The sequence below is a fragment of the Melanerpes formicivorus genome, unplaced genomic scaffold (genome assembly GCF_026170545.1).
Source record: "Melanerpes formicivorus ecotype bairdi unplaced genomic scaffold, bMelFor1.0.p_v2 SCAF_9, whole genome shotgun sequence".
Classification (NCBI taxonomy): domain Eukaryota; kingdom Metazoa; phylum Chordata; class Aves; order Piciformes; family Picidae; genus Melanerpes; species Melanerpes formicivorus.
The window spans coordinates 18,074,252-18,097,858 of record NW_027142361.1 but is presented as its reverse complement, the minus strand read 5'-3'; the positions used below and the strand labels follow the sequence as shown (position 1 = coordinate 18,097,858).

Genomic DNA, 23,607 nt, shown 5'->3' with positions numbered 1-23,607 from the left:
GCTTCAAGGCCGAAGCCTTGGCAGAAAGCCCAGCACAGAGACAGAGCTGCACTGTGGAGGAGCGGAAGCAAGACTGACAGAGAAGTGCTGGAAATGTCCAGTTCACTCCCAGTTCCGAAGGTGCTTCCTCCCACTCTCCCAATGAAATTAGTTTAGATTATTCCTTCCGTTTACCAACTTCCGTCCACCATATTCCCTTTCTTAAGGGTACAGCCTCAAACGGTCACAGTCCACCCCTTCTAAACAATTTCATTGGCTGTTCATACTGTCCATCCAATCCAAAACGATATTTACAGTTCGTAAGTAAAGTTCATAGTCCATTCCGGCTATGCTCAGATGTAGATGATTCAAAAGTCCAAGAAAATCAGAAAGTGAGAAAAATGGAAAACAGTTCATTTCTTCACCGACAAAGCGAAGAAAAGGGAAACAGGGATTCTCAGGGTCTCTTAGTTGACTCAGGGCTCTCAGGGATCTCAGGGTTCGTGCACCGTAGATTCCTCGTTGATTCTTCCTTTGGACGCGATGTAGCTGTACAACAGTTTGAAATTAACCTCTTTCAGCTAAAGTTAAATTTCTTTGCGGAATACACTGAATTTCACCATTCTCTTGCATTACCCAATAAGTGTGACCCGGACCTTCAGCTGAAACCACCCCTCGGGCAGGTTTAGCCTCTACTGAGGGTGAAAATACCCAAACAGTTTTACCTAACAGATTCTTTTCTCTAACAACAGGAACTCTATCACCTTCTACTTTCCGTAGCAAATCTGAATGTGCAGGTCCAGCTCGGTTCACTGAACCTCTACTATTTACCAGCCAGGTTGCTTGTGCTAAATGTTTTTCCCAGTTTTTCAAAGATCCACCTCCCATGGCTTTGAGAGTGGTCTTCAACAAACCCTTGTAGCATTCAATCTTCCCTGAAGCTGGTGCATAGTAGGGAATGTGGAATATCCACTCAATACCGTGCTCTTTTGCCCAGCTCTTTACAAGGTTGTTCTTGAAATGAGTTCCATTGTCTGACTCAATCCTCTCCGGAGTTCCGTGTCTCCACAGGATCTGTCTCTCCAGACCGAGAATGGTGTTGCGTGCAGTTGCATGTGGCACTGGATAAGTTTCCAACCATCCAGTGTTTGCCTCTACCATAGTAAGCACATACTGCTTACCAGAACGAGAACGTGGTAGAGTGATGTAGTCAATCTGCCAAGCTTCACCATACTTGTACTTGGACCATCTGTCACCATACCACAAGGGCTTAAGTCGTTTTGCCAGCTTAATAGCAGCACAAATGTCACAGTCATGGATGACTTGTGTGATAGCATCCATGGAAATGTCTATGGATCTGTCACAAGCCCATTGGTATGTTGCATCTCTGCCTTGATGTCCTGAGGAATCGTGAGCCCACCGAGCTAAGAATATCTCACCTCGGTGTTTCCAGTCGAGATCAAGATTAGAGTCCATGTCTACTTGAGAAACTCTTGCAGCTAGATCTGCCTGATGGTTGTGTTGCTGTTCCTCAGTAGCTTTGCTCTTAGGAATGTGAGCATCGATGTGTCTCACTTTCACTGGAATTCTCTCGATTCGATCAGCAATGTTCTGCCATAGGTTGGCTGCCCAAATGGGTTTTCCTTTCCTCTGCCAACCACTCTTCTTCCAGTTCTTTAGCCAACCCCATAGAGCATTGGCTACCATCCATGAGTCGGTGTAGAGATAAAGCTTTGGCCATCTCTCACGTTCAGCTACGTCGAGAGCTAGCTGGACAGCTTTTACCTCTGCGAACTGACTGGATTCTCCTTCTCCATCTTTTGCCTCTGCAACTCGGCGTGTTGGACTCCACACTGCAGACTTCCACCTTCGCTTGTTTCCAACAAGACGACAGGAACCGTCTGTGAACAAAGCATACTTCTTTTCATCATCAGAAAGGTCATTGTGAGGAGGAGCTTCCTCAGCACGAGTTACTTTCTCCTCTGGAGGTTTGGCACAGTTGATACCTTCAGGCCAACTTGAGATCACCTCCACTAGACCAGGTCTTTCAAGATTTCCCATTCGATCTCTCTGTGTTATCAGATCCATCCACTTAGACCATGTTGAGTCTGTGGCATGATGTGGTGTGGAGCCTTTGCCTTTGAACATCCAATTCAAAACTGGTAATCTGGGAGCTAAGAGAAGTTGTGATTCAGTTCCAATCACTTCAGAAGATGCTTTTACTCCTTCATAGGCAGCTAAAATTTCTTTCTCTGTTGGAGTATAGTTAGCCTCTGAACCTTTGTAACCTCGACTCCAGAAACCAAGGGGTCGTCCACGTGTCTCACCTGGAGCTTTTTGCCACAAGCACCAGGTTGGACCATTGTCACTTGCAGCCGTGTACAAAATGTTCTTAATGTCTGGACCATCTCGGACAGGTCCCAGACCCATTGCTTGAATCACCTCTTGTTTTATCTGGTCAAAGGCTGCTTGTTGTTCAGGTCCCCAGTGGAAATGGTTTCTCTTTCGAGTCACATCATACAGAGGTTTCACAATCTGACTGTATCCAGGAATGTGCAGTCTCCAAAATCCCACTATCCCCAAGAAACGTAGGGTCTCTTGCTTGTTTGTGGGACTTGCCATGGTAGAGACTCTATTTACCACATCCACTGGAATGTGTCGGCGTCCATCCTGCCACCGCACTCCCAGAAACTGAATCTCTGTGGTAGGTCCTTTCACCTTGTCTCGTTTGATGGCAAAACCTGCATCCAGAAGAACGTCAATGATTTTGTTACCTTTCTCGAAGACTTCTTCAGCAGTTGTACCCCAGACGATGATATCTTCGATGAACTGGATGTGTTCTGGAGCACTGCCTTTCTCCAGAGCATCGTGGATCACTGCATGACAGATGCTTGAGCTGTGGATCCAGCCCATTGGCAATCTGTTGAAAGTGTACTGGATTCCTCTCCAGGTGAAAGCAAACTGAGGCCTGCATTCCTCTGCTATGGGAATAGAGAAAAATGCATTAGCAATGTCTATGGTAGCATACCATTTGGCCTCTTTGGATTCCAGCTCATACTGTAGCTCCATCATGTCTGGCACTTCTGCACTCATAGGTGGTGTCACTTCATTCAGGGCTCGGTAGTCTACCGTCCGACGCCAGTCTCCATTCTGCTTCCGCACAGGCCACATTGGACTGTTGAAAGGTGAATGAGTTTTGCTGATGACTTTCTGACTTTCCAACTGACGGATCAGATTCTGAATGGGCAACAAAGAGTCACGGTTGGTTCTGTATTGTCTGTGATGCACAGTCTGAGAAGCAACCGGCAATTTAATGTCCTGTATCTTATGTTGTCCCACTACTGCAGATTCATCAGAAAGCTCAGGTCTGGCAGATAGCTTCAATTTTTGTCCATCAATTTCTATTGAAGCCACTCCAAAAGCCCATTTGTAACCTCTAGGGTCTTTGAAACGCCCTTCTCTCAGAAAATCAATTCCCAAAATACAAGGTGCGTCAGGTCCGGTCACAACTGTATGCTTCCTCCATTGTCTACCAGTTAGTCTTATATTAACCTCTACCTTACTTAACTCTTGAGATCCACCAGTGACTCCCAGAATAGTTATGGACTCTGATCCCTGATAATTTGATGGCATTATGGTGCACTGAGCTCCTGTGTCAACCAAGGCCTTGTACTTCCGAAATTGTGAAGTGCCAGGCCACTGGATGTACACATCCCAATAGATTCTATTATCTCTGTTATCCCTCTCCTCCCCCTGGCGGGAAGCAGGGCACCCCTAGTTATGGGGAACATGCCCACATGTGCATTGCACATATTGTGCAGGGTTATAACTTTGCATGTTATAACTGGAGCCGCTGTTGGAGCCATAAGAGTCGTTCTGGGGAACTGTGGAAGTAACAGCTACCCTTCTGGTATTGCTACCTCGGGTTCTGCCACTTTGCAATTCCCTCAGTCTCCTGAAAAGATTAGAAGTTGGTTGGCCATCCCAGCGGTTCATGTTCTCACCAAACTGATCACGCAGAGTTATCCAAATAGTTCTACTTGATTGCCTTGGTGGTCTGCTTTGGAACGACCTGTTTTGGAACGACCTGTTTTGGAATGTCCTGTTTTGGAATGACCTCCTTGGAGGACGTGTATTCCTCACAGATGAAACTTGTACCCACCTGGAGGAAGAATTGAAATTATCCTTCTGTGCCAATTGGTATATGGAATCTTTTAACTCTCTTATGCAATTCTGAATATCACCGGACATAGTTTCAATGGCTGAAACCAAAGAACCATGTGTCATGCTATCCTCCAATTGTCTCATTTGATCACTGAATTGTCCAACCGTGGGAGAAGCTCCACCATAACTTCTTGACACAATTCTGCTTGCCAGAATGTTTGCATAATTAGAAGAAGCAAGTTTGATGATCTTTTTAGCAAGACCAATACCCACAGGAATGTCATCAGGATTCAGAGTTTCATGTTCACCATAGAGTAGCTCTCTAACAGCAAATTCTCTCAAGCGCTTAATTCCCTCATCTATGGTAGTCCAGGGTTTAGGATTCCATGGAAGATCATCTCGGGAAGGGTATCTCAGGGCAACCGCCATTAAAAGGCGTATCCACAGATTAATCTTACCGAGAGCTTCGCCTAGATGTCTATCTATTCCATTGTCCCTTGAGAGAGTTCCTAACTGAGCTGCTGACTTGTCTCCAACTGTTAGAGCTGAAGCACCTGTATCATAACACCTACTAAGCCAAGCTAGAACTGGCTCCTTATCTGCCCTGGTGAAATCTTTACAGACATCACGCAATTCCTCCCGTGGTGACGAACAGTCTGAAATATCATCTTCCTCCTCGTCTCCCTGAATTCTTTGCCCATATAATCCTGCTGTCATTCTCCTAAGGATCTCTTTAAGCTGAGAACCACCTTTGCCAGCTGCCTTCCTAACTTCATCTCTATCCTGCTTTGATCTCACTAGGTTAGCTAGATCTTTAAAACAAACCTTCTCTTCCTCCTGAGCAGGATCTTTTAGAGTAGAGGGCCCCTCACCAGGATCAGTCTCCACCTCTTCTTCTCCATCTTGGGCCTTTGCACCTCTAGTCTTTAAAGGAGCCACCTTAACTGGAGCTGTGTTTGAATTTACAGCCACCTTAATGGAAGCTGGCAGGTCCTGAGATAAATCAGCTGCTGGGGCAGTGACTTCCGGTCCCACCGAGGGAGTGGGTGGAAGTGACGTTGCTCCGTTACTGGCCGACGGAGAAGAAGAAGAAGGAGAAGGAGTAGGAGAAGGAGTAGGCGCCATGTTGATACCAGCCAATGCCCTTGGCTGCTTGCCAGAATCAGCAAAGTCATTTAGAGCTGCCTTACCAATTAACTTTTTAGCCTTCTTTTTGACTGACACGGATTCTGCACAGTCCTCGTCACTAGATGACTCTGGGACTGATCGAGAGCCACGGCGTTTTCTTTTTGATCTAGTTTTAATAACAAAACAAGCTCTGGACACCTTTCTCTCTCGCCGCAGAGAGAACAGTAAATATGCAATTACCATCACCAGGAACAGATTTATACACATCAAATAAATCACTTTTGGATCCCAGGCATCACCTAAAGTTACTGTCTCCTCAGGCGGAATCTTAAAACCCTTTATCTCAATTGGGAGAGTGGTGGAGGTAACATTCCTGTATCTCACTGGCCATAGGAAATTAATACATTTTCCATACCATAATTTAACTCTATACATAACCCACATATAAATTGTCCGCACCAAATATTTGCCCAGGTAATCCAAAATCAAACCCAAACAATATCTGTAAACCAGAGCCCCAAAAATTGAAAAGAATAATCGCTCCACAAACCACAATACCTTCATATTTGCTAATTCAGCTAGAAAACACTAAATCAATCAAATAATAAATTGAACTAATTATCTGCCCCACGTTGGGCGCCAATAAAAAAAATGTGGTGGGTGGAAGGGTAAGGCCAAGAAGCCTCCTCCCTTCCCCCTTGTAAAGTAAAGGGAAAGAAAAATTGAAGGGAAAGAAAAAAAACCTCACAAGCTGAATTAGCAAAGCAGTGGAGCTATATTTACAAAGCAATGTAGGGTATGCAGGGGAATATTTACAAATTTACAATATCTACAATATATACAAAGATGTACAACAGAGTAACACAGAAATGAGAGTAACCCCCCTCGGCAGAGAGGGGGTTCCCCACCTCCGCTCTCCCCTCTCTCCCCCCCCTTTTCCCAGAGTGGGATAGAAAGAGAGAGAAAAGAGAGGAAAAAAAAAAGTTAGAAGCAGTTTGTGTTAATTGGAAAGGAGTTAATACAGGCCTGGTATCTTATCGGCTTCAAGGCCGAAGCCTTGGCAGAAAGCCCAGCACAGAGACAGAGCTGCACTGTGGAGGAGCGGAAGCAAGACTGACAGAGAAGTGCTGGAAATGTCCAGTTCACTCCCAGTTCCGAAGGTGCTTCCTCCCACTCTCCCAATGAAATTAGTTTAGATTATTCCTTCCGTTTACCAACTTCCGTCCACCATATTCCCTTTCTTAAGGGTACAGCCTCAAACGGTCACAATGAGTGTGTGAAAATTGTCATATCACTTATCCACTTTTGGGCTCTCCAAATATTAAAAGCATTTAAAAAAACAGCTCTGCAGTGGATCAGCTGTTGAGGAATAAACTCAAAGCATCTCCTTGCTGCAGAGGAGTGCCTCTACAGCTTGTGCCAAAAAATGAGTCACAGGAACAAATGAGAATATCCATCCTCAGCATTACAGACTGTGAATGGGAGATGTCCTGTTATTTGTGGGCTTTTAAAATCATTTCCCTGTGTTTGTGTTAAAGCAAACTCATTTTCTTGTTAGTGGCATGCAGATATGTATCTCTGTCCTGGAGTATCAGGATTCAGCATCATCGATGTGCTCATAGAGCAAATGATGTTCTATTAAATGCTTTGAAGGTGTGAGATGTTATAATAATATATTTAATTGCATAATAATTTCAGAGAAAAAAACACGCCTTAATTTTAAACAGGCTGTTGTTTCCTCAGAGGATGTAAAATAACTACTTTTATCTTTTGATTCTGGGACATTAATGTGGGGAAAAAAGCAATATATTATAAGTTATTTAAATGTCAAGGATTTTGCTACATGAACATTTTCACAGCATAGGGAATAAGTTTGGACATACTGTTATAATGGATTTTCAACTCTTGCATAAATTTTCTCCATGTATTAATTTAAATACTTAATGAAGACTTGCTTTATTGCTACATCACTAAAATAGAGCATGGAAATATACTAACAGATAAAGTGAAACTTTCAGAAATAACAAGGGTTCAAGAGGTGGGCATGAGTGGCTGGCATGGTGGGCTTGCTGTGCCAGTGTGATCTGCATAGAGTTTGGAGAGCAGCTCTTCTGAGGAGCAGCTGAGGAAACTGAGGTTGTTCAGAATGGAGAAAAGGAGGCTTAGGGGAGGCCATTTTCCTGCCTCCAACTCTGGAAGGAGATTGGTGTCTGGTCAGGGTTGGTCACTTCTCCCAAGGAACAAGTTATAGAACGAGAGGAAACAGCCTCAAGTTGTGCCAGGGTAGGTTTAGATTGGATGTTAGAAGAAACTTCTTTAGTATCACAGAATCACCAAGGTTGGAAGAGACCTCAAAGATCAGTGTTATCAAATTTTCCTGGGGAGGTGGTTGAATCACCATCCCAGGAGGGCTTTAAAAGACACATAGAAGTGATGCTGGAGGACTGTTAGATAATGGTTGGACTCCATGACTTTGAAGGTCTTTTTCAACCAAAACCATTCTGTGATCTGAAATGACACATGCCATGCTATCTGGCAGCTATCTAAGCCAAAGAGCATGCACTTCTCTTTTCCTATGTCCTACTGTTGCAGTTTGAGCTGGGTGCCCCCTGCTGTGTTTACTTCCTGTGTCCAGAAGTCCAGCCCAGTGGGGTGGACACAGGAAATTATGTATTTCTTGCCACAATTCTTTGCATCACTATAAGATCCAGTGCGGGGTCTAGCACTTCCTCTTTCTTCTTCCTCCATCAGCCGGTAACTGGGGGAGATGTCTCCTGGCTTTGGGCCTAGCTAGGCCCAAGGCCATGGGGGGGGAGGGGAAGAAGGAGCCCTGGGGGTCTTGGGTGTACCCTCAGTTGGGGAAGGGATGCCTCTGGGTCTGTTTTGGGATCTTTCTTTGTCACTGTGCTTTTGGCTTTCTGTAAATGTTCACTGCTTTCTATTTAAACTTTCCATCACTTTTGCAATCCGTTTTTTGTCTGAGTTATTATTTTTTTGCTAGTGGTGGGGGAGAGGGCTGCCTCAACCCAGCACACCTACAGAGTAAATTTTATCCCTGTGAATGTAGGTCAGATATTACCCTGATTTTTTTTCCCCTTTTTTTCTTGCAAATACATACCCAGGGGAGGTGTTTTTGCAGTTGTCTGTCCCAAAATGGCTTACTCAAGGTCAGCTTTCATGGTGAAAGGTGCCTGTAGACTTTTAAATGGATTTACCACAAAACTGAAACATTTCTATTTAAAAATATGATAGTGCTGCTTTCTTGTGATGGTAAAAATCATTTGTTTTCTATTGTTCTTTACAAGAACAAGAGTTGATCTGCTGGAGGGTAGAGAGGCTCTGCAGAGGGACCTCGACAGGCTGGACAGATGGGCAGAATCCAACGGCATGAGATTTAACACATCCAAGTGCTGGGTTCTGCACATTGGCCACAACAACCCCATGCAGTGCTACAGGCTGGGGTCAGAGTGGCTGGAGAGCAGCCAGGCAGAGAGGGACCTGGGGGTACTGGTCGATGGCAGGCTGAACATGAGCCTGCAGTGTGCCCAGGCAGCCAGGAGGGCCAATGGCATCCTGGCCTGCATCAGGAACAGTGTGGCCAGCAGGAGCAGGGAGGTCATTCTGCCCCTGTATACTGCACTGGTTAGGCCACACCTCGAGTCCTGTGTCCAGTTCTGGGCCCCTCAGTTTAGGAAGGATGTTGACTTGCTGGAAGAAGTCCAAAGAAGAGCAACAAAGTTGGTGAGGGGTTTGGAACACAAGCCCTATGAGGAAAGACTGAGGGAGCTGGGATTGCTCAGCCTGGAGAAGAGGAGACTCAGGGGTGACCTTATCACTCTCTACAACTACCTGAAGGGAGGTTGTAGACAGGCGGATGATGGTCTCTTCTCCCAGGCAGCCAGTACCAGAACAAGAGGACACAGTCTCAGGCTGCACCAGGGGAGGTTCAGGTTGGATGTTAGGAAGAAGTTCTATACAGAAAGAGTGATTGCGCTATGGAATGGGCTGCCTGGGGAGGTGGTGGAGTCGCCGTCATTGAAGGTGTTCAGGAGGAGACTTGATGGGGTACTTGGTGCCATGGGTTAGCTGTTTGGGTGGGTTGGATTGGTTGATGGGTTGGACACGATGATCTTGAAGGTCTCTTCCAACCTGGTTTGGTTTATTCTAAAGGTTTATTGATTCTAAAGTATTAGACTTGGGTGACAACTGCTTCTGTTTGTCAGCAGTATATAAATACGTACTCTTCTTGCATGGAAAGAGGTCCCTACCCTAAGGCATGGTTTTAATTTATGCAGACAAGAGACATAGAGAAATGGAAGGCAGAAACAGCCAGGGGACATCTGTCAGTTTGCAAAACAGCAAGTCATGTAACAAATTAATTGCATGGATGGGTTTAAAGAGAGAGAAGGAGGGCTTCTTGACATCCACTTGATTGCCACATGGAGAGCTTGGAGTAGGATTCACACAGTAGAAAGGGAGAAATAAAAGCAAGGAACAGGCTTGCATATAGGAACATGTGGTGTTTGTTTAGGCTTCCAAGTCATGAAAAATGCCTAATTCTGTTGGAATGTGTATTATGTTCAAAATGGTCCTGAGGACCATGTTAGCCAACGTAATCCAGTGCTGTCAGAATTTGAATACCATATTTTATTTGGCCGGAATTTTTATGAGTTATCCTCCTGTTTTTTTTCCTACAGGTGTTTGCCTATGATCACTGCTTTTGGTCTATGGATGAGTCTGTCAAAGAAAAATATGCAGGTAAGATTTGCTCTAGCTTTGTGCTTGCTGTCTCCAAGCGTGAATGATCTAGTTAAAATGCCGTATTTGCAGAAGGACACAGACCATATGGCACTTGCCTTCCCCCTGTGTGACTGCTTGTTTTCAAAAGAAAGTCTTCAGTCCATCCTATTTCTCTTTGCTAAAGATGATCATAACCATAGCAGGACTGCCTGTTTGCAGCATAGGAAACTGAGAAATACATCACAATACCGAGTTACTCATATCTGTATGTTTATTGATGACACCAAGCTGAGTGGTGCTGTTGACACACCTGAGAGATGGAATGTCATCCAGAGGGATCTGAACAAGCTGGAGAAGTAGGCCTGTGTGAACCTCATGAGATTCAAAAAGGCCAAGTGCAAGATCCTGCACCTAAGACAGTGCAAGCCATAGTATCAATCCAGACTTGGGGAATGAATGGATTGAGAGCAGCCCCGCAGAGAAGGGTGAAAAGTTGAACATGAACTGCCAGCATGCCAGTACCCAAACTTCCAATTACTGTTGTGAAATTCAGCATTTTTTAATAGAGCCTGGTGTAACTACCTTTTTTATAACCATGGAGGCAGGAAAATAAACCCTCTTATGATTTGGCAGCTGATTAACTCCACTGACAGATCTCCTTTGAAAACACTGCAGATGACCTTTAAAGGTCATTTAGTCCAACCTTCTGCAGTAAGCAGGGCCATCTTCAACTAGGTTAGGTTGCTCGGAGCCTCATCCAACCTAAGCTGGAATGTTTCCAGGGATGAGACCTCCTACCACCTTTCTATGAAACTTGTTCCAGTGTCTTGCCACCCTTAGCATGAGCAATTTCTTCCTTTATATCCATTCTGAATCTCCCCTCTTTCAGTTTAAAACTGTCACCCCATGTCCTGTCATAACACGTCCTGCTAAAAAGCTTGTCCCCATCTTTCTTTTAGGCCATTTTAAGTTACTGGAAGACTGAAAGAAGGTCTCTTCAGAGCCTTCTCTTCTCCAGGCTGAACAACTCTAACTCTCTCAGCCTGTCCTCACAGAAGAGGTGTTCCAGCCTTTGAACTATTTTTTGTGTCCACGAGTTGTTTAGACTTTAGTTCCTCTGCTTGTAACAGAAATTCTGAAAATAGAGGGTTTGTTTAAATAGCTAATACCCAAATATAGGAACCATTTCTTCCTTCACTTGGAGAAGAATCCAAAAAGCTGTCCCAACAGATTGAATTCAATTGCAAAACAAGTGATATAGCCTGTATTTTGCTAATGTATATCTTGTGCTATGATATCTCCTGCATAGTTTTGATTCCTTCTCTGCAAAAATTTCCTCATGGTATTATTAAATATCTTATACAGGAAAATTATCTAGTGTTCTCCTAATTGCCCTAGATTAAAATGGACTGAGGGCTGCTAAAATGGACAGGTTGTGTACATTTGGAGGTGGTTTCATTTACCAGTACATTAAATTCTGCAGTTGGAAGTAGATTTTCTGCTGATAAAACCTCTAGCTATGAAGGTTGATAGGATATTGTCTTAAACGCATGCAGGTATAGACATCATTACAGCTTATGATTTTTACAGTAGCATGAATCTGGAGCATGTCTGATGGTCTTGATCTTGTAGAGTGAACAAATACTGGGTGCTAAATACATGATTTGGGCAATGACAGAAGGAAAATACTAGTTTGTAGAATCATAGATTGTTAGGGGTTGGAAGGGACCTCTAGAGATCATCTAGCCCAACACCCCAGCCAAAGCAGGATCACCTAGGGCAGACCACACAGGAACCCATCCAGGCAGGTTTTGAAAGTCTCCAGAGGAGACTGGTTGGGTGCTTCTACACAGTTGCTGAAGGATCCAAATGAAGGGGTGGGTAGAATCAGTGGCTTTGTTACAGTGTTAGCTTGTGTGTTTTATTTGTTAGGTCAAGATGTTGTTTTCAAGTGCCTTGGGGAGAATATTCTTCAGAATGCCTTTGAAGGCTACAATGCTTGCATCTTTGCCTATGGGCAAACTGGTAAGTCTCTTATGGATATAGGTGAGAAAAATTGTTGACACAAAAATTGTTGACACAGCTGTTACACTGGTTTTGGAGACCTGCCTCTTAATGAAGATAAATATTTTCATTCTTTGTGACATCAGATATGAGGTGGACAAGATGAAAAATGGTATTTTGTTGCTGCTGACTACCCGTATTTCTCACACTGCAGATGGTGATCTTTGGAATGATCATGGGCATCCTTGAGTTCAGTGCATTGCTCATATTTTCTGCTTCTGCAGTTAGAATAATCTTTAATCATCATTTTTAGTCTAATATGCCAAAATGAGTACGGTCATGCACCTGGTTTTTCTCATTGTTGTACATAGTAGGGTGTTAGTGGGTTGTGTTCTATGACTGTACATACCTGAAAGAGTCTTCTCTGTCAGTCTTTGCTTTTCCTTATAGTCTTTAGCTAAACTGCATTTTGGTTACTTGGAAATTGAAAACTGCACAGATATCTTCCCCTGAAAGGCAATATTTTATCTTTTTTAGCTCTTGTTCTCTGTTTCCTTCCCATGATCCACGCAGCAAGAAACTGTGTTGCATGTACACTAATCATAGATTCAATCATACAGGATCTGGGAAATCATACACAATGATGGGTACTGCTGACCAGCCTGGATTAATCCCTAGACTTTGCAGTGGACTTTTTGAAAGAGCACAGAAAGAGGAAAATGAAGAGCAGAGTTTCAAAGTGGAAGTATCCTACATGGAGATATACAATGAGAAAGTCAGAGATCTTCTGGACCCAAAAGGGTAAGTGATTTGTGTAATGTGTTGTCATACACTCTTTCTTTCCATAACCTTAATGGATCCCACCTAAGGCATTTGTGTGGGATGGCTTTTGCTTCTTCGTGATCTCAGTGTCCCTTCATTTTAAATCACAATAAAGTGGTAAGACTAAAAGCTTGGAGTAAACTCACCCTAATGCTAGCTTTTATCAAGGGACCAAAATGTCCATGTCAGCATTTTACATGTAGACATCAGGCTTTTCTGTTTGCATATAGTCCTTGTTCTGTGCTTTAGTATGGTATTTGTAGGAACATCACGTTTGAGATCTGTCAGTAAGAAATTGACTTTCTGTAAATGTTGTCTTAAGCTGGTCATGTGCTTACAAATAATTTTGCTTTTTTCCACCCAGAAGCCATCAGTCACTAAAAGTTAGAGAACACAGTGTTTATGGTCCCTACGTAGATGGCCTATCCAAACTAGCTGTTGCTAGCTACAAGGTAAGGATCAATTTTATGAAAAGCCTAAATACTGTCCCTTTATGTAGCACAAAATCAAGCTACTTCTAATTGCCATGGCAGTAACATGGATTTAGAGCAAGAGAGCTGTAGCATTGTGGCATTGTGATCACCAGGGAGCACAAAACTGGGAGCAGAAACCTGTACTGCTCAAGAATTCTGGAAGTAATTCAACTACTTAATGAAACAGTTTTCCTCCCAAACTGTACACTGAATCCATGAGAAAGTGCTCTGTGGTTAATTACAGAACCAGGGTTTAGCAGAGATGGGGTTTCAATACCACATTTTGTCACTTTTTTGGCTGTCAGGCTATTGCCCAGTAATCTCCCTTACCAGTAGCATACAGACACACTGGGGCTTTAAAATAATGTTGTTTACAAGGCAAATACTTGAGAACAATGCCTGAAACTTGCCTGCTGGATGGTAAATGTTTACATATGACTTCACAAAATGGCCAAATATCTAAGAAGCATTAATGTACTGTGAAAGAAATGAGTAATTATGGGATGGAATTTTGTCATCTTAAGCAAAATGTGAAAATGGTGCAGTCCTTCCTATTGCAGTCTCTCCAGGGTATTCCTTCACCTCTCTTTGGTAGTTTCCCTTAGGACAGGTTGCATGCTTTTCCTTTAAATTCTGCCCAGCAGCTTTATGTGATACAGCATACAGAGTCAAAGTGGTCTGTGGTGGTCTTGTTCTTGATTCATTTTTCGGCTACTCTTAGCATCATCCAGCTCAAATAAAAGTTAAGCCCAAAACTATAAAGTTTGAACTGTTGTACAGGATTGCTGTAAAACCCAGAAACAGGGGAGTTAACTTGGAGTACCACAAGTTAATGTATCAGATGGCTTCATAAGCTCTTACATGTAGAAGGAATATCAGCAGGGTTCTATCCTGTAAAAATTAGAGCCTTATGTTGGTATTACAGATTTCAAGAGCATGTGCTTGACAGCTGAGGCTAAAGTGTTATGGTGTTCAAGCATAAATTACTGTTTCCTTACTTTTTTCTTCTGAGTATTGCTATGTGCAGCCAGGTGCATTATTTTTGTTATATCGAGGCAGATGAGTACGATCTTTAGAATAGAATAGAATAGAATAGAATAGAATAGAATAGAATAGAATAGAATAGAATAGAATAGAATAGAATAGACCAGGTTAGAAGAGACCTTCAAGATCATCGTGTCCAACCTATCATCCAACACCACCTAATCAACTAAACCATGCAACCAAGCACCCTGTCAAGTCTCCTCCTGAACACCTCCAGTGATGGTGACTCCACCACCTCCTCGGGCAGCCCATTCCAATGGGCAATCACTCTCTCTGTGTAAAACTTCCTCCTAATCTCCAGCCTAAACTTCCCCTGGCACAGCCTGAGACTGTGTCCTCTTGTTCTGGTGCTGGTTGCCTGGGAGAAGAGACAGGGGCTGTTGTGAAAGGACAAGGGGTAATGATTTTAAACAAAAAGAGTGGAGACTGAAACTGGATACAAGGAAGAAATTTTTTACACTGGAGGTGGTGAGACACTGGCCTAAATTGCCCAGAATGATGGTAGATGCCCCATCCCTGGAAACATTGCAGTTCAGGGTCAGTGAGACTCTGAGCAACCTGATCTAGTTGAAGATGGCCCTGTTGACAGAAGGTGGGTTGAACTAGATGACCTTTAAAGGTCCCTTCCAACCCAGACCACTCTATGAATATGCATGTCAGAATGTGGTGTAGTTTCTGGTCTTTAAAGGGGAAATCACAATAATTTTTTTCTTGTAATTTATGTAGTAGTGGGGAAATACTGGTGTGTTTTATCAAAATGGGATTGTTTTGGTAGATAATTCAATGTTAATGCAGATATGCTTATGACTGTGAAAATTGTATCTAGGATATTGAATCCTTGATGTCTGAGGGCAACAAATCTAGAACAGTGGCTGCAACCAACATGAATGAGGAGAGCAGTCGGTCCCATGCAGTCTTCAAGATTATCCTCACTCACACACTCTATGATGTACAGTCAGGGGTAAGTAAAACAAGTCACAAGGTCCAGGTGTAAATGTTGGATGTTTGTCTCTTGCTTTAATATATCTCATAGATTCATAGAAATGTTAATTGAAAGGGACTTCAGGAGGTCTTTAGTCTTTTTATACTGCCAGCACTGCATGAGGTTTTCCATGGCTTTGTCTGACTAAGTCCTCCTAGTGCTCATGTGCTTGTACCCTGATGTAGGGAAATCAGCTTTAATAGGTTTGTAAGTGGAAATCTGTTTTTTGAAATGGAAAGCAAAAATTCAGGCCCCAAGTGGCAGCTGACCTTCCAGAGGGTGCAGGAAAAATCTCCTAATTCTAGACTAAACTAAACAAACACCTGCACCTCTTTTTAAGCAACAGCATTCAGTACAGGCTTGGAGAAGAAACTAAAGATGCAATGTGTAGATGAAAAACAGAAGAACACTTGAGTATGCACCTGGTAATCCCCTTGGAGAGGTTAATTCATGCAAATGTCTGTAGATTATCAATTTCATAGACAGAAACAAACATTGCAAAGGTTTTTGTGTTGTATGACATGGATATTTATTTTTTATATATATATGTGAAAGTATTTTTCTTTACATTTCTTTAAAAGTAAATATTCCTTGAAGGGGGATGTGAAGTACATTTGTGTTAATGTTATTTAATCCCTCACAGAAAATGGTGGTAAACTAAAACTGAAATAGATCTTCCATATCAAAATTCTTTGAGCTTTGTTGATAGATTCTGTGTTTGGCCAATTCTTTATCTTCAAAGCCTTGAAGAAATGTTTGCTGTCCATGATGCAAATCTAAGGCCTGTATATGGTGAAATATTGAACAGAATGTAAAGCATAATGAGCATTTGGATTTTTTTTTTCCCTCCTCAGTTCTCAGTCTCCAGCAATCTTCTTATCCAAACAATTTTCCTTATTTATGTGAATCTGTTTTGCCTTTGCACTTCAAATCAGCAGTCATATTAAGCTCCTTGATTTGCCATGGTTTATCATTCTGTTTTTACTGTAACTATGCTGCATCCTTATCATACATACTTTTTTGTGGTCTTGGTCAGCCTGGAAGGAAGATGGTAGTTCTGATTGTCTTTTTTTCGTCTTCTAGTGATCATTTTGTGAGTTTCTGGCACAGATGTCCCTATTTTCCCATCTGCTTGTTCTTTCAGCCCTGGGAATGACATGTTTCAGCATGGCCTGATGAACACACAATATTGTGAGAGGCTCGGAGTAACATTTTTGAAAGCATATTGGTTCTAATTATCTTGTTCACTTAGGGTAATGAAGCACTTTGCAGCTGTGATACAGATATGCTAGAGCTGTAGATGCTGCAGAAGAGCATGACGTGAGCAAACTCTTCTCAAAGACAGTATTAGCTCTTCAACTGGCTTGATGGCCGCACCCAAAGAGTGGCTGTCAATGGGTCCATGTCCCAGTGGAGGCCAGTGACAAGCGGAGTCCCTCAGGGATCAGTCCTGGGACCTGTCTTGTTCAACATCTTTGTGGGTGACATGGACAGTGGCATTGAGTGCACCCTCAGCAAGTTTGCTGATGACACCAAGCTGTGTGGTGCAGCAGACGCGCTGGAGGGAAGGGAGGCCATCCAGAGGGATCTTGACAGGCTGGAGAGGTGGACACAAGCCAACCTCATGACGTTCAATAAGAGCAAGTGCAGGGTCCTGCATCTGGGTTGAGGCAATCCCAGGCACAAATACAGGCTGGGCAGTGACTGGCTGGAAAGCAGCCCTGAGGAGAGAGACTTGGGGGTGCTGGTGGACAAGAAGCTCAACATGAGCTCTCAGTGTGCACTTGTAGCCCGCAAAGCCAATCAGATCCTGGGCTGCATCAGGAGAAGTGTGGCTAGCAGGTCGAGGGAGGTGATCCTCCCCCTCTACTCAGCCCTGGTGAGACCCCACCTGGAGTACTGTGTCCAGTTCTGGAGCCCCTATTACAAGAGGGATGTGGAGGTGCTGGAACGTATCCAGAGAAGGGCCACAAGGATGATCAGAGGGCTGGAGCACCTCTCCTATGAGGACAGACTGAAGGAGTTGGGGCTGTTCAGTCTGCAGAAGAGAAGGCTCCGAGGTGACCTAATTGTGGCCTTCCAGTATCTGAAGGGGGCCTACAGGAAGGCTGGGGAAGGACTTCTCAGGATCTCAGGTAGTGATAGGACTAGGGGGAATGGAATGAAGCTGGAGGTGGGGAGATTCAGGCTAGATGTGAGGAGGAGGTTCTTCACCATGAGAGTGGTGAAACCCTGGAATGGGTTGTCCAGGGAGGTGGTCGAGGCCCCGTCCCTGGAGGTGTTTAAGAGCAGGCTGGATGAGGCTCTGGCCAGCCTGGTCTAGTGTGGGGTGTCCCTGCCCATGGCAGGGGGGTTGGAACTAGATGATCCTTGTGGTCCCTTCCAACCCTGAATGATACTATGATACTATGAACTTCAAGCTGACACAGGAAATTCAGCAAGTGTTTTAGAACGTCATTTTGGGTCAAATGAGATAAAAGGATTTGTAACAAAATCTGTGTTACAGGTTTAAATACTTGCATAGCTTGGATTGCTTTCTAGCAGGCTGTTAGGATGTAGGAGAATTCTGCAGTTGTAGTCATTTTCATAAATTATATCTTGTCATGTTCATTGTTATTCTCTGAAAAACAGGGGAAACCTGGTATAACATCTGAGAGTTTTAGGAGACTGTTTTCAAGGTGGGCTGTAAAATTCATGTCATGGTTACCCCTTGGCCTCTATTCCTTCTGGATATGTTCTTAGTTTAACCTTTTACTCTTGTGCCCTGTGTACCTGTCCTCTGGAGATTTCTGAGATATCTTGAAGATGCTAGCGTGTCTGCCTTCTCTTAAAGGCCTCCTGTTATTTGTGGAGCAGCATCTATTGAGTTATGACAGGATATTGTTCAAGTCCAATGACTTTCAAAACCATTAGAGCAGCTGTAGAGAGCCTACACAAGATGTGAAGCTTAATTCTCATTTGAAAATACCTCAAGCTATGTAACCTGAGTGAACTAACAGCAGCTGTTCTCTGGTTCCTCTTGCAGACGTCAGGTGAGAAGGTGGGCAAGCTGAGTCTGGTGGATTTAGCAGGTAGTGAAAGGGCAACAAAGACTGGTGCTGCAGGAGACAGGCTGAAAGAGGGAAGCAACATCAACAAGTAAGACTCTACAATTGTTTCAATTGTTTCTTTTCCTCTTTTTTTTTTTTCCATGGAAACAATCTTGACTGCTAAATCCAACAGACTTGAAAAACAGAATAAAGTCAGTTCTCTTCTTCCCTTCTCTCTCCACCTCCTGACATACAATACCCTCAGATGTTTGAATGAGATCTCTGCCTGTTTAAGATGGAAGGTGTTTTTCGTTCTGCACTTGTGTTCCTGTAACTACCATGCAATTGTGTTGTGAAGACCTGGTTATTAAGGCTGAAAAACTGGAAGCAAGGAGTAGAGCTTCTTTATAGGATGAATGATCAAAACTCTGCTAGGAACTTGTTCCTTGGAACTTGTTTTTGCAGAGAAAGTGACTGTTTAAATATGCCTTTGACTTCCAAATTTTTATACTTGTTAATAACTGCTTATCTGTGCAGATCCCTCACAACCCTTGGGCTCGTCATTTCTGCCCTGGCAGATCAGGCTGCTGGCAAGAACAAGAACAAATTTGTTCCTTATCGTGATTCTGTGCTCACTTGGTTACTAAAAGTAAGTACTCTGACCTTGGAGGTTTTCCAAAAGAGAAATAAAAGGGAAGAAAAGGGGAGAAGAGTCTCACTGATCTAAAGAAAATGCTTCTTTTGCCTTCTCATTTTGATGTTAAACATAATTGTCTTTGGAAAATCAGCTGGATATAAGTCTCTACATGTTAAGTATATTCTATGTCCATGCTGACATGGACTAAAAAACTTGGAAAAAAAGCCAAACAAACAAACAAAACCCCTCGATGTTGAAAGCATTCTGTTGTATGGATCCATTGACACATAGCTTCACACACAACCTTGGAGCTAATTTAATTTAGGATACTGCCACATGCAACCAAATTTTGCATACTGGCATTGAAGGTTTTGATTAAGACTGTTACCTTTTCCTAATTGTCAGTATATTTGTTAATGTACATTTGACAGCAGAGCATTATCTCAGTTAAAGACTGAAAGACAGGTCAGGTTACTTTGTACATCATATTCATGTGAAATAGCTATCTGTACTGCATAGGACTGTTTGGAGTTAATTAGGGGAGAAAAGAGTGTAGCATGATGATATTTGGGTGAAGATCTGTAAGGGCTGCATAAAACCCCCAAATTGTTGAGTATGAGTTATTTGCATGTTGAATTAAAAGGGCAGCTGTTGGTTTCATTGTTCCTCTCTAGAGAGGGTGTAAAGCATGGTAGCCTGATGACAAAAATCATGGGAGTGCAAGCTTGATTTCAGGTGTAGTCATCATCTGGATTTCCCCTGTTTTCTGAGTGGGAACCACAAATGTAGCCACTGCTCTCTGTCAAAGCTTGCTTGCTATCAGAGATGGTTTGTCTTTCTTTTTATTGTCTTCCCTGGTACAGCTGAGTGGTCTTGGTTGGATTTAGGAAGGGCAGATCCTGCCTCTCCAACCTGATCTCTTTCTATGATCAGGTGACCCATCTGGTGGATGTGGGGAGGCCTGTGGATGTGGTCTACCTGGACTTCAGCAAGGCCTTTGACACCGTCCCCCACAGCAAACTGCTGGCTAAGCTGTCAGCCCGTGGATTGGACCATTACACTCTGTGCTGGGTTAGGAACTGGCTGGAGGGCCAGGCCCAGAGAGTGGTAGTGAACGGTGCCACATCCAGCTGGCGGCCAGTCACTAGTGGTGTCCCCCAGGGATCAGTGCTGGGCCCTGTCCTCTTCAACATATTCATCGATGATCTAGATGAAGGGGTAGAGTCAGTCATCAGCAAGTTTGCAGATGACACAAAGTTAGGGGCAGATGTTAGTCAGTTAGAGGGAAGAAAGGCTCTGCAGAGGGACCTTGACCGACTGGTCAGATGGGCAGAGTCCAATGGGATGTCATTCAACAAGTCCAAGTGCCGAGTGCTGCACTTTGGCTATGGCAATCCCATGCAGAGCTACAGGCTGGGGTCGGAGTGGCTGGAGAGCTCCCAAACAGAGAGGGACCTGGGTGTGCTGATCGACAGCCACCTGAATATGAGCCAACAGTGTGCTCACGTGGCCAGGAGGGCCAATAGCATCCTGGCCTGCATTAGGAATAGTGTGGCCAGCAGGAGCAGGGAGGTCATAGTGCCCCTGTACTCTGCTTTGGTTAGGCCACACCTTGAGTACTGTGTCCAGTTCTGGGCCCCTCAGTTTAAGAAGGACATCAAAACACTTGAACGTGTCCAGAGAAGGGCAACAAGGCTGGTGAGAGGCCTTGAACACAAGCCCTATGAGGAGAGGCTGAGGGAGCTGGGATTGTTTAGCCTGGAGAAGAGGAGGCTCAGGGGTGACCTCATTGCCCTCTACAACTACCTGAAAGGTGGTTGTAGCCAGGAAGGGGTTGGCCTCTTCTCCCAGGCAAGCAGCACCAGAACAAGGGGACACAGTCTCAAGCTGCGCCAGGGGAGGTTTAGACTCGAGGTGAGGAGGAAGTTCTTCACCGAGCGAGTCATTCGGCATTGGAACGGGTTGCCCAGGGAGGTGGTTGAGTCATCGACCCTGGAGGCGTTCAAGGGGAGATTGGACGCGGCACTTGGTGCCATGGTCTAGTCATGGGGTCTGTGTTGATAGGTTGGACTTGATGATCCTCGAGGTCCTTTCCAACAGTTGAATTTAACATCCTCAGGGCAATCAGGAGGAAGTATTCCAAGCTCATGACCCTAGACTTTAGGCATGCAGATTTTGATCGCTTCAGGGATCTGCTAGCCAAAGTGTCATGGGACAAAGCCCTGGAGGGAAGAGGGACCCAGGACAGCTGGTCAGTATTCAAGGACCACCTCCTCTGTGTCCAGGAGCTCTGTGTACCAACAAAGAGAAAAGCAGGTAAGAATGCTAGGAGGCCTGCCTGGATGGGCAAGGAGCTACTGGACACACTATTACTTAAAAGGAAACTCTACAGGAAGTGGAGGGAAGGACAGGTAGAACAGGGGGAATACAAGGAAGCTGCCCGAGCAGCAAGAGTCCTGGTCAGGAAAGCCAAAGCAGAGTTTGAGTTGAATCTAGCCAGGGAGATTAAAGGGAATACTAAGAACTTTTACAGGTATATTAATGGGAAGAAGAAGACTAGGGAAGGTGTGGGCCCCCTCAGAAAAGAAAATGGTGACATGGTCACCTGTGATGAGGAAAAGGCTGAGGTACTTAATAACTTCTTTACCTCAGTCTTCACTGCAAGGGCCTCTAGCCACACTCCAGATGTTATGGAAGTCAAAGCCAGGGACAGGGAGGAAGAACTGCCCATTGTAAGTGCAGATCAGGTTCGTGATCATCTGAAGAACCTGAAAGTGTTCAAGTCCATGGGACCCGACGGGTTACACCCACGGGTACTGAGAGAACTGGCAGATGAGGTTGCTAAACCCCTCTCTATTATATTTCAAAAGTCCTGGCAGTCTGGTGAAGTCCCCACAGACTGGAAAAGGGGAAACATTGCCCCCATCTTCAAAAAGGGCAAGAAGGAGGAACCAGGGAACTACAGGCCAGTCAGTCTCACCTCTGTGCCTGGAAAGATCATGGAACAGATCCTCCTGGAGTCACTACTCGCTCAAAAGAATAGTGAAGAGGTGATTGGGAGCAGTCAGCATGGCTTTGCCAAGGGCAAATCCTGCCTGACCAACCTGGTGGCCTTCTATGAGCAGGTGACAAAATTAATAGATGAGGGGCGAGCAACTGATGTCGTTTACCTGGACCTGAGCAAAGCCTTCGACACTGTCCCGCACCACATCCTGGTCTCCAAACTGGTGACACGTGGGTTTGATGGGTGGACCACTAGATGGATAAGGAACTGGCTTGATGGCCGCACCCAAAGAGTGGCTGTCAATGGCTCCATGTCCCAGTGGAGGCCAGTGACAAGTGGAGTCCCTCAGGGATCAGTCCTGGGACCTATCTTATTCAACATCTTTGTGGGGGACATGGACAGTGGCATTGAGTGCACCCTCAGCAAGTTTGCCGATGACACCAAGCTGTGTGGTGCAGCAGACACGCTGGAGGGAAGGGAGGCCATCCAGAGGGACCTTGACAGGCTGGAGAGGTGGGCACAGGCCAACCTCATGAAGTTCAATAAGAGCAAGTGCAGGGTCCTGCATCTGGGTCGAGGCAATCCCAGGCACAAATACAGGCTAGGCAGTGACTGGCTGGAGGATAGCCCTGAGGAGAGAGACTTGGGGGTGCTGGTGGACAAAAAGCTCAACATGAGCTCTCAGTGTGCACTTGCAGCCCGCAAAGCCAATCAGATCCTGGGCTGCATCAGGAGAAGTGTGGCTAGCAGGTCGAGGGAGGTGATCCTCCCCCTCTACTCAGCCCTGGTGAGACCCCACCTGGAGTACTGTGTCCAGTTCTGGAGCCCCTATTACAAGAGGGATGTGGAGGTGCTGGAACGTGTCCAGAGAAGGGCCACGAGGATGATCAGAGGGCTGGAGCACCTCTCCTATGAGGACAGACTGAAGGAGTTGGGGCTGTTCAGTCTGCAGAAGAGAAGGCTCCGAGGTGACCTAATTGTCGCCTTCCAGTATCTGAAGGGGGCCTACAGGAAGGCAGGGGAAGGACTTCTCAGGATATCAGGTAGTGATAGGACTAGGGGGAATGGAATGAAGCTGGAGGTGGGGAGATTCAGGCTGGATGTGAGGAGGAGGTTCTTCACCATGAGAGTGGTGAAACCCTGGAATGGGTTGTCCAGGGAGGTGGTCGAGGCCCCGTCCCTGGGGGTGTTTAAGAGCAGGCTGGATGAGGCTCTGTCCAGCCTGATCTAGTGTGGGGTGTCCCTGCCCATGGCAGGGGGGTTGGAACTAGATGATCCTTGTGGTCCCTTCCAACCCTGAATGAAACTATGAAACTATGAAACCTAAGTGATACTGTGATACTGTGATACTGTGATATTGTGACTTGCATTTTGAAGGATTATTAAATTAGGTGTCCCATGTAGGTGGCTTCAGTTTCGTTCTTGTAACCTGTCATTTTGTTAAAATTCTTCATCACTTGACTGCCAGGATGTTTTGTAACCATGTCTCATACAAATGCTAACTTTGCAAGTTTCCTTTCCCTGCACCCCCACCCCCACCCCCCCCCCGTTTTATTGTTACTGAAGAGCAACTAAGAGTTGTTTAGTCTGGAAAGGATCTT

The 23,607-nt window shown here is 44.7% G+C and overlaps 1 protein-coding gene across 2 annotated transcripts in view; it reads left to right on the top strand.

Moving 5' to 3' along the window:
• KIF13B (kinesin family member 13B) overlaps nucleotides 1–23,607 on the top strand; it is a 230,241-nt gene that overhangs the window by 95,618 nt on the left and 111,016 nt on the right. For both annotated transcript variants that reach the window (XM_068143211.1, XM_068143210.1), the window contains exons 4-10: nucleotides 9,969–10,029; nucleotides 11,944–12,036; nucleotides 12,636–12,816; nucleotides 13,202–13,289; nucleotides 15,181–15,315; nucleotides 18,362–18,474; nucleotides 18,903–19,014. In XM_068143211.1, coding sequence (XP_067999312.1) covers nucleotides 9,969–10,029; nucleotides 11,944–12,036; nucleotides 12,636–12,816; nucleotides 13,202–13,289; nucleotides 15,181–15,315; nucleotides 18,362–18,474; nucleotides 18,903–19,014 — 783 coding nt within the window. The remainder of the gene's footprint in view (nucleotides 1–9,968; nucleotides 10,030–11,943; nucleotides 12,037–12,635; nucleotides 12,817–13,201; nucleotides 13,290–15,180; nucleotides 15,316–18,361; nucleotides 18,475–18,902; nucleotides 19,015–23,607) is intronic.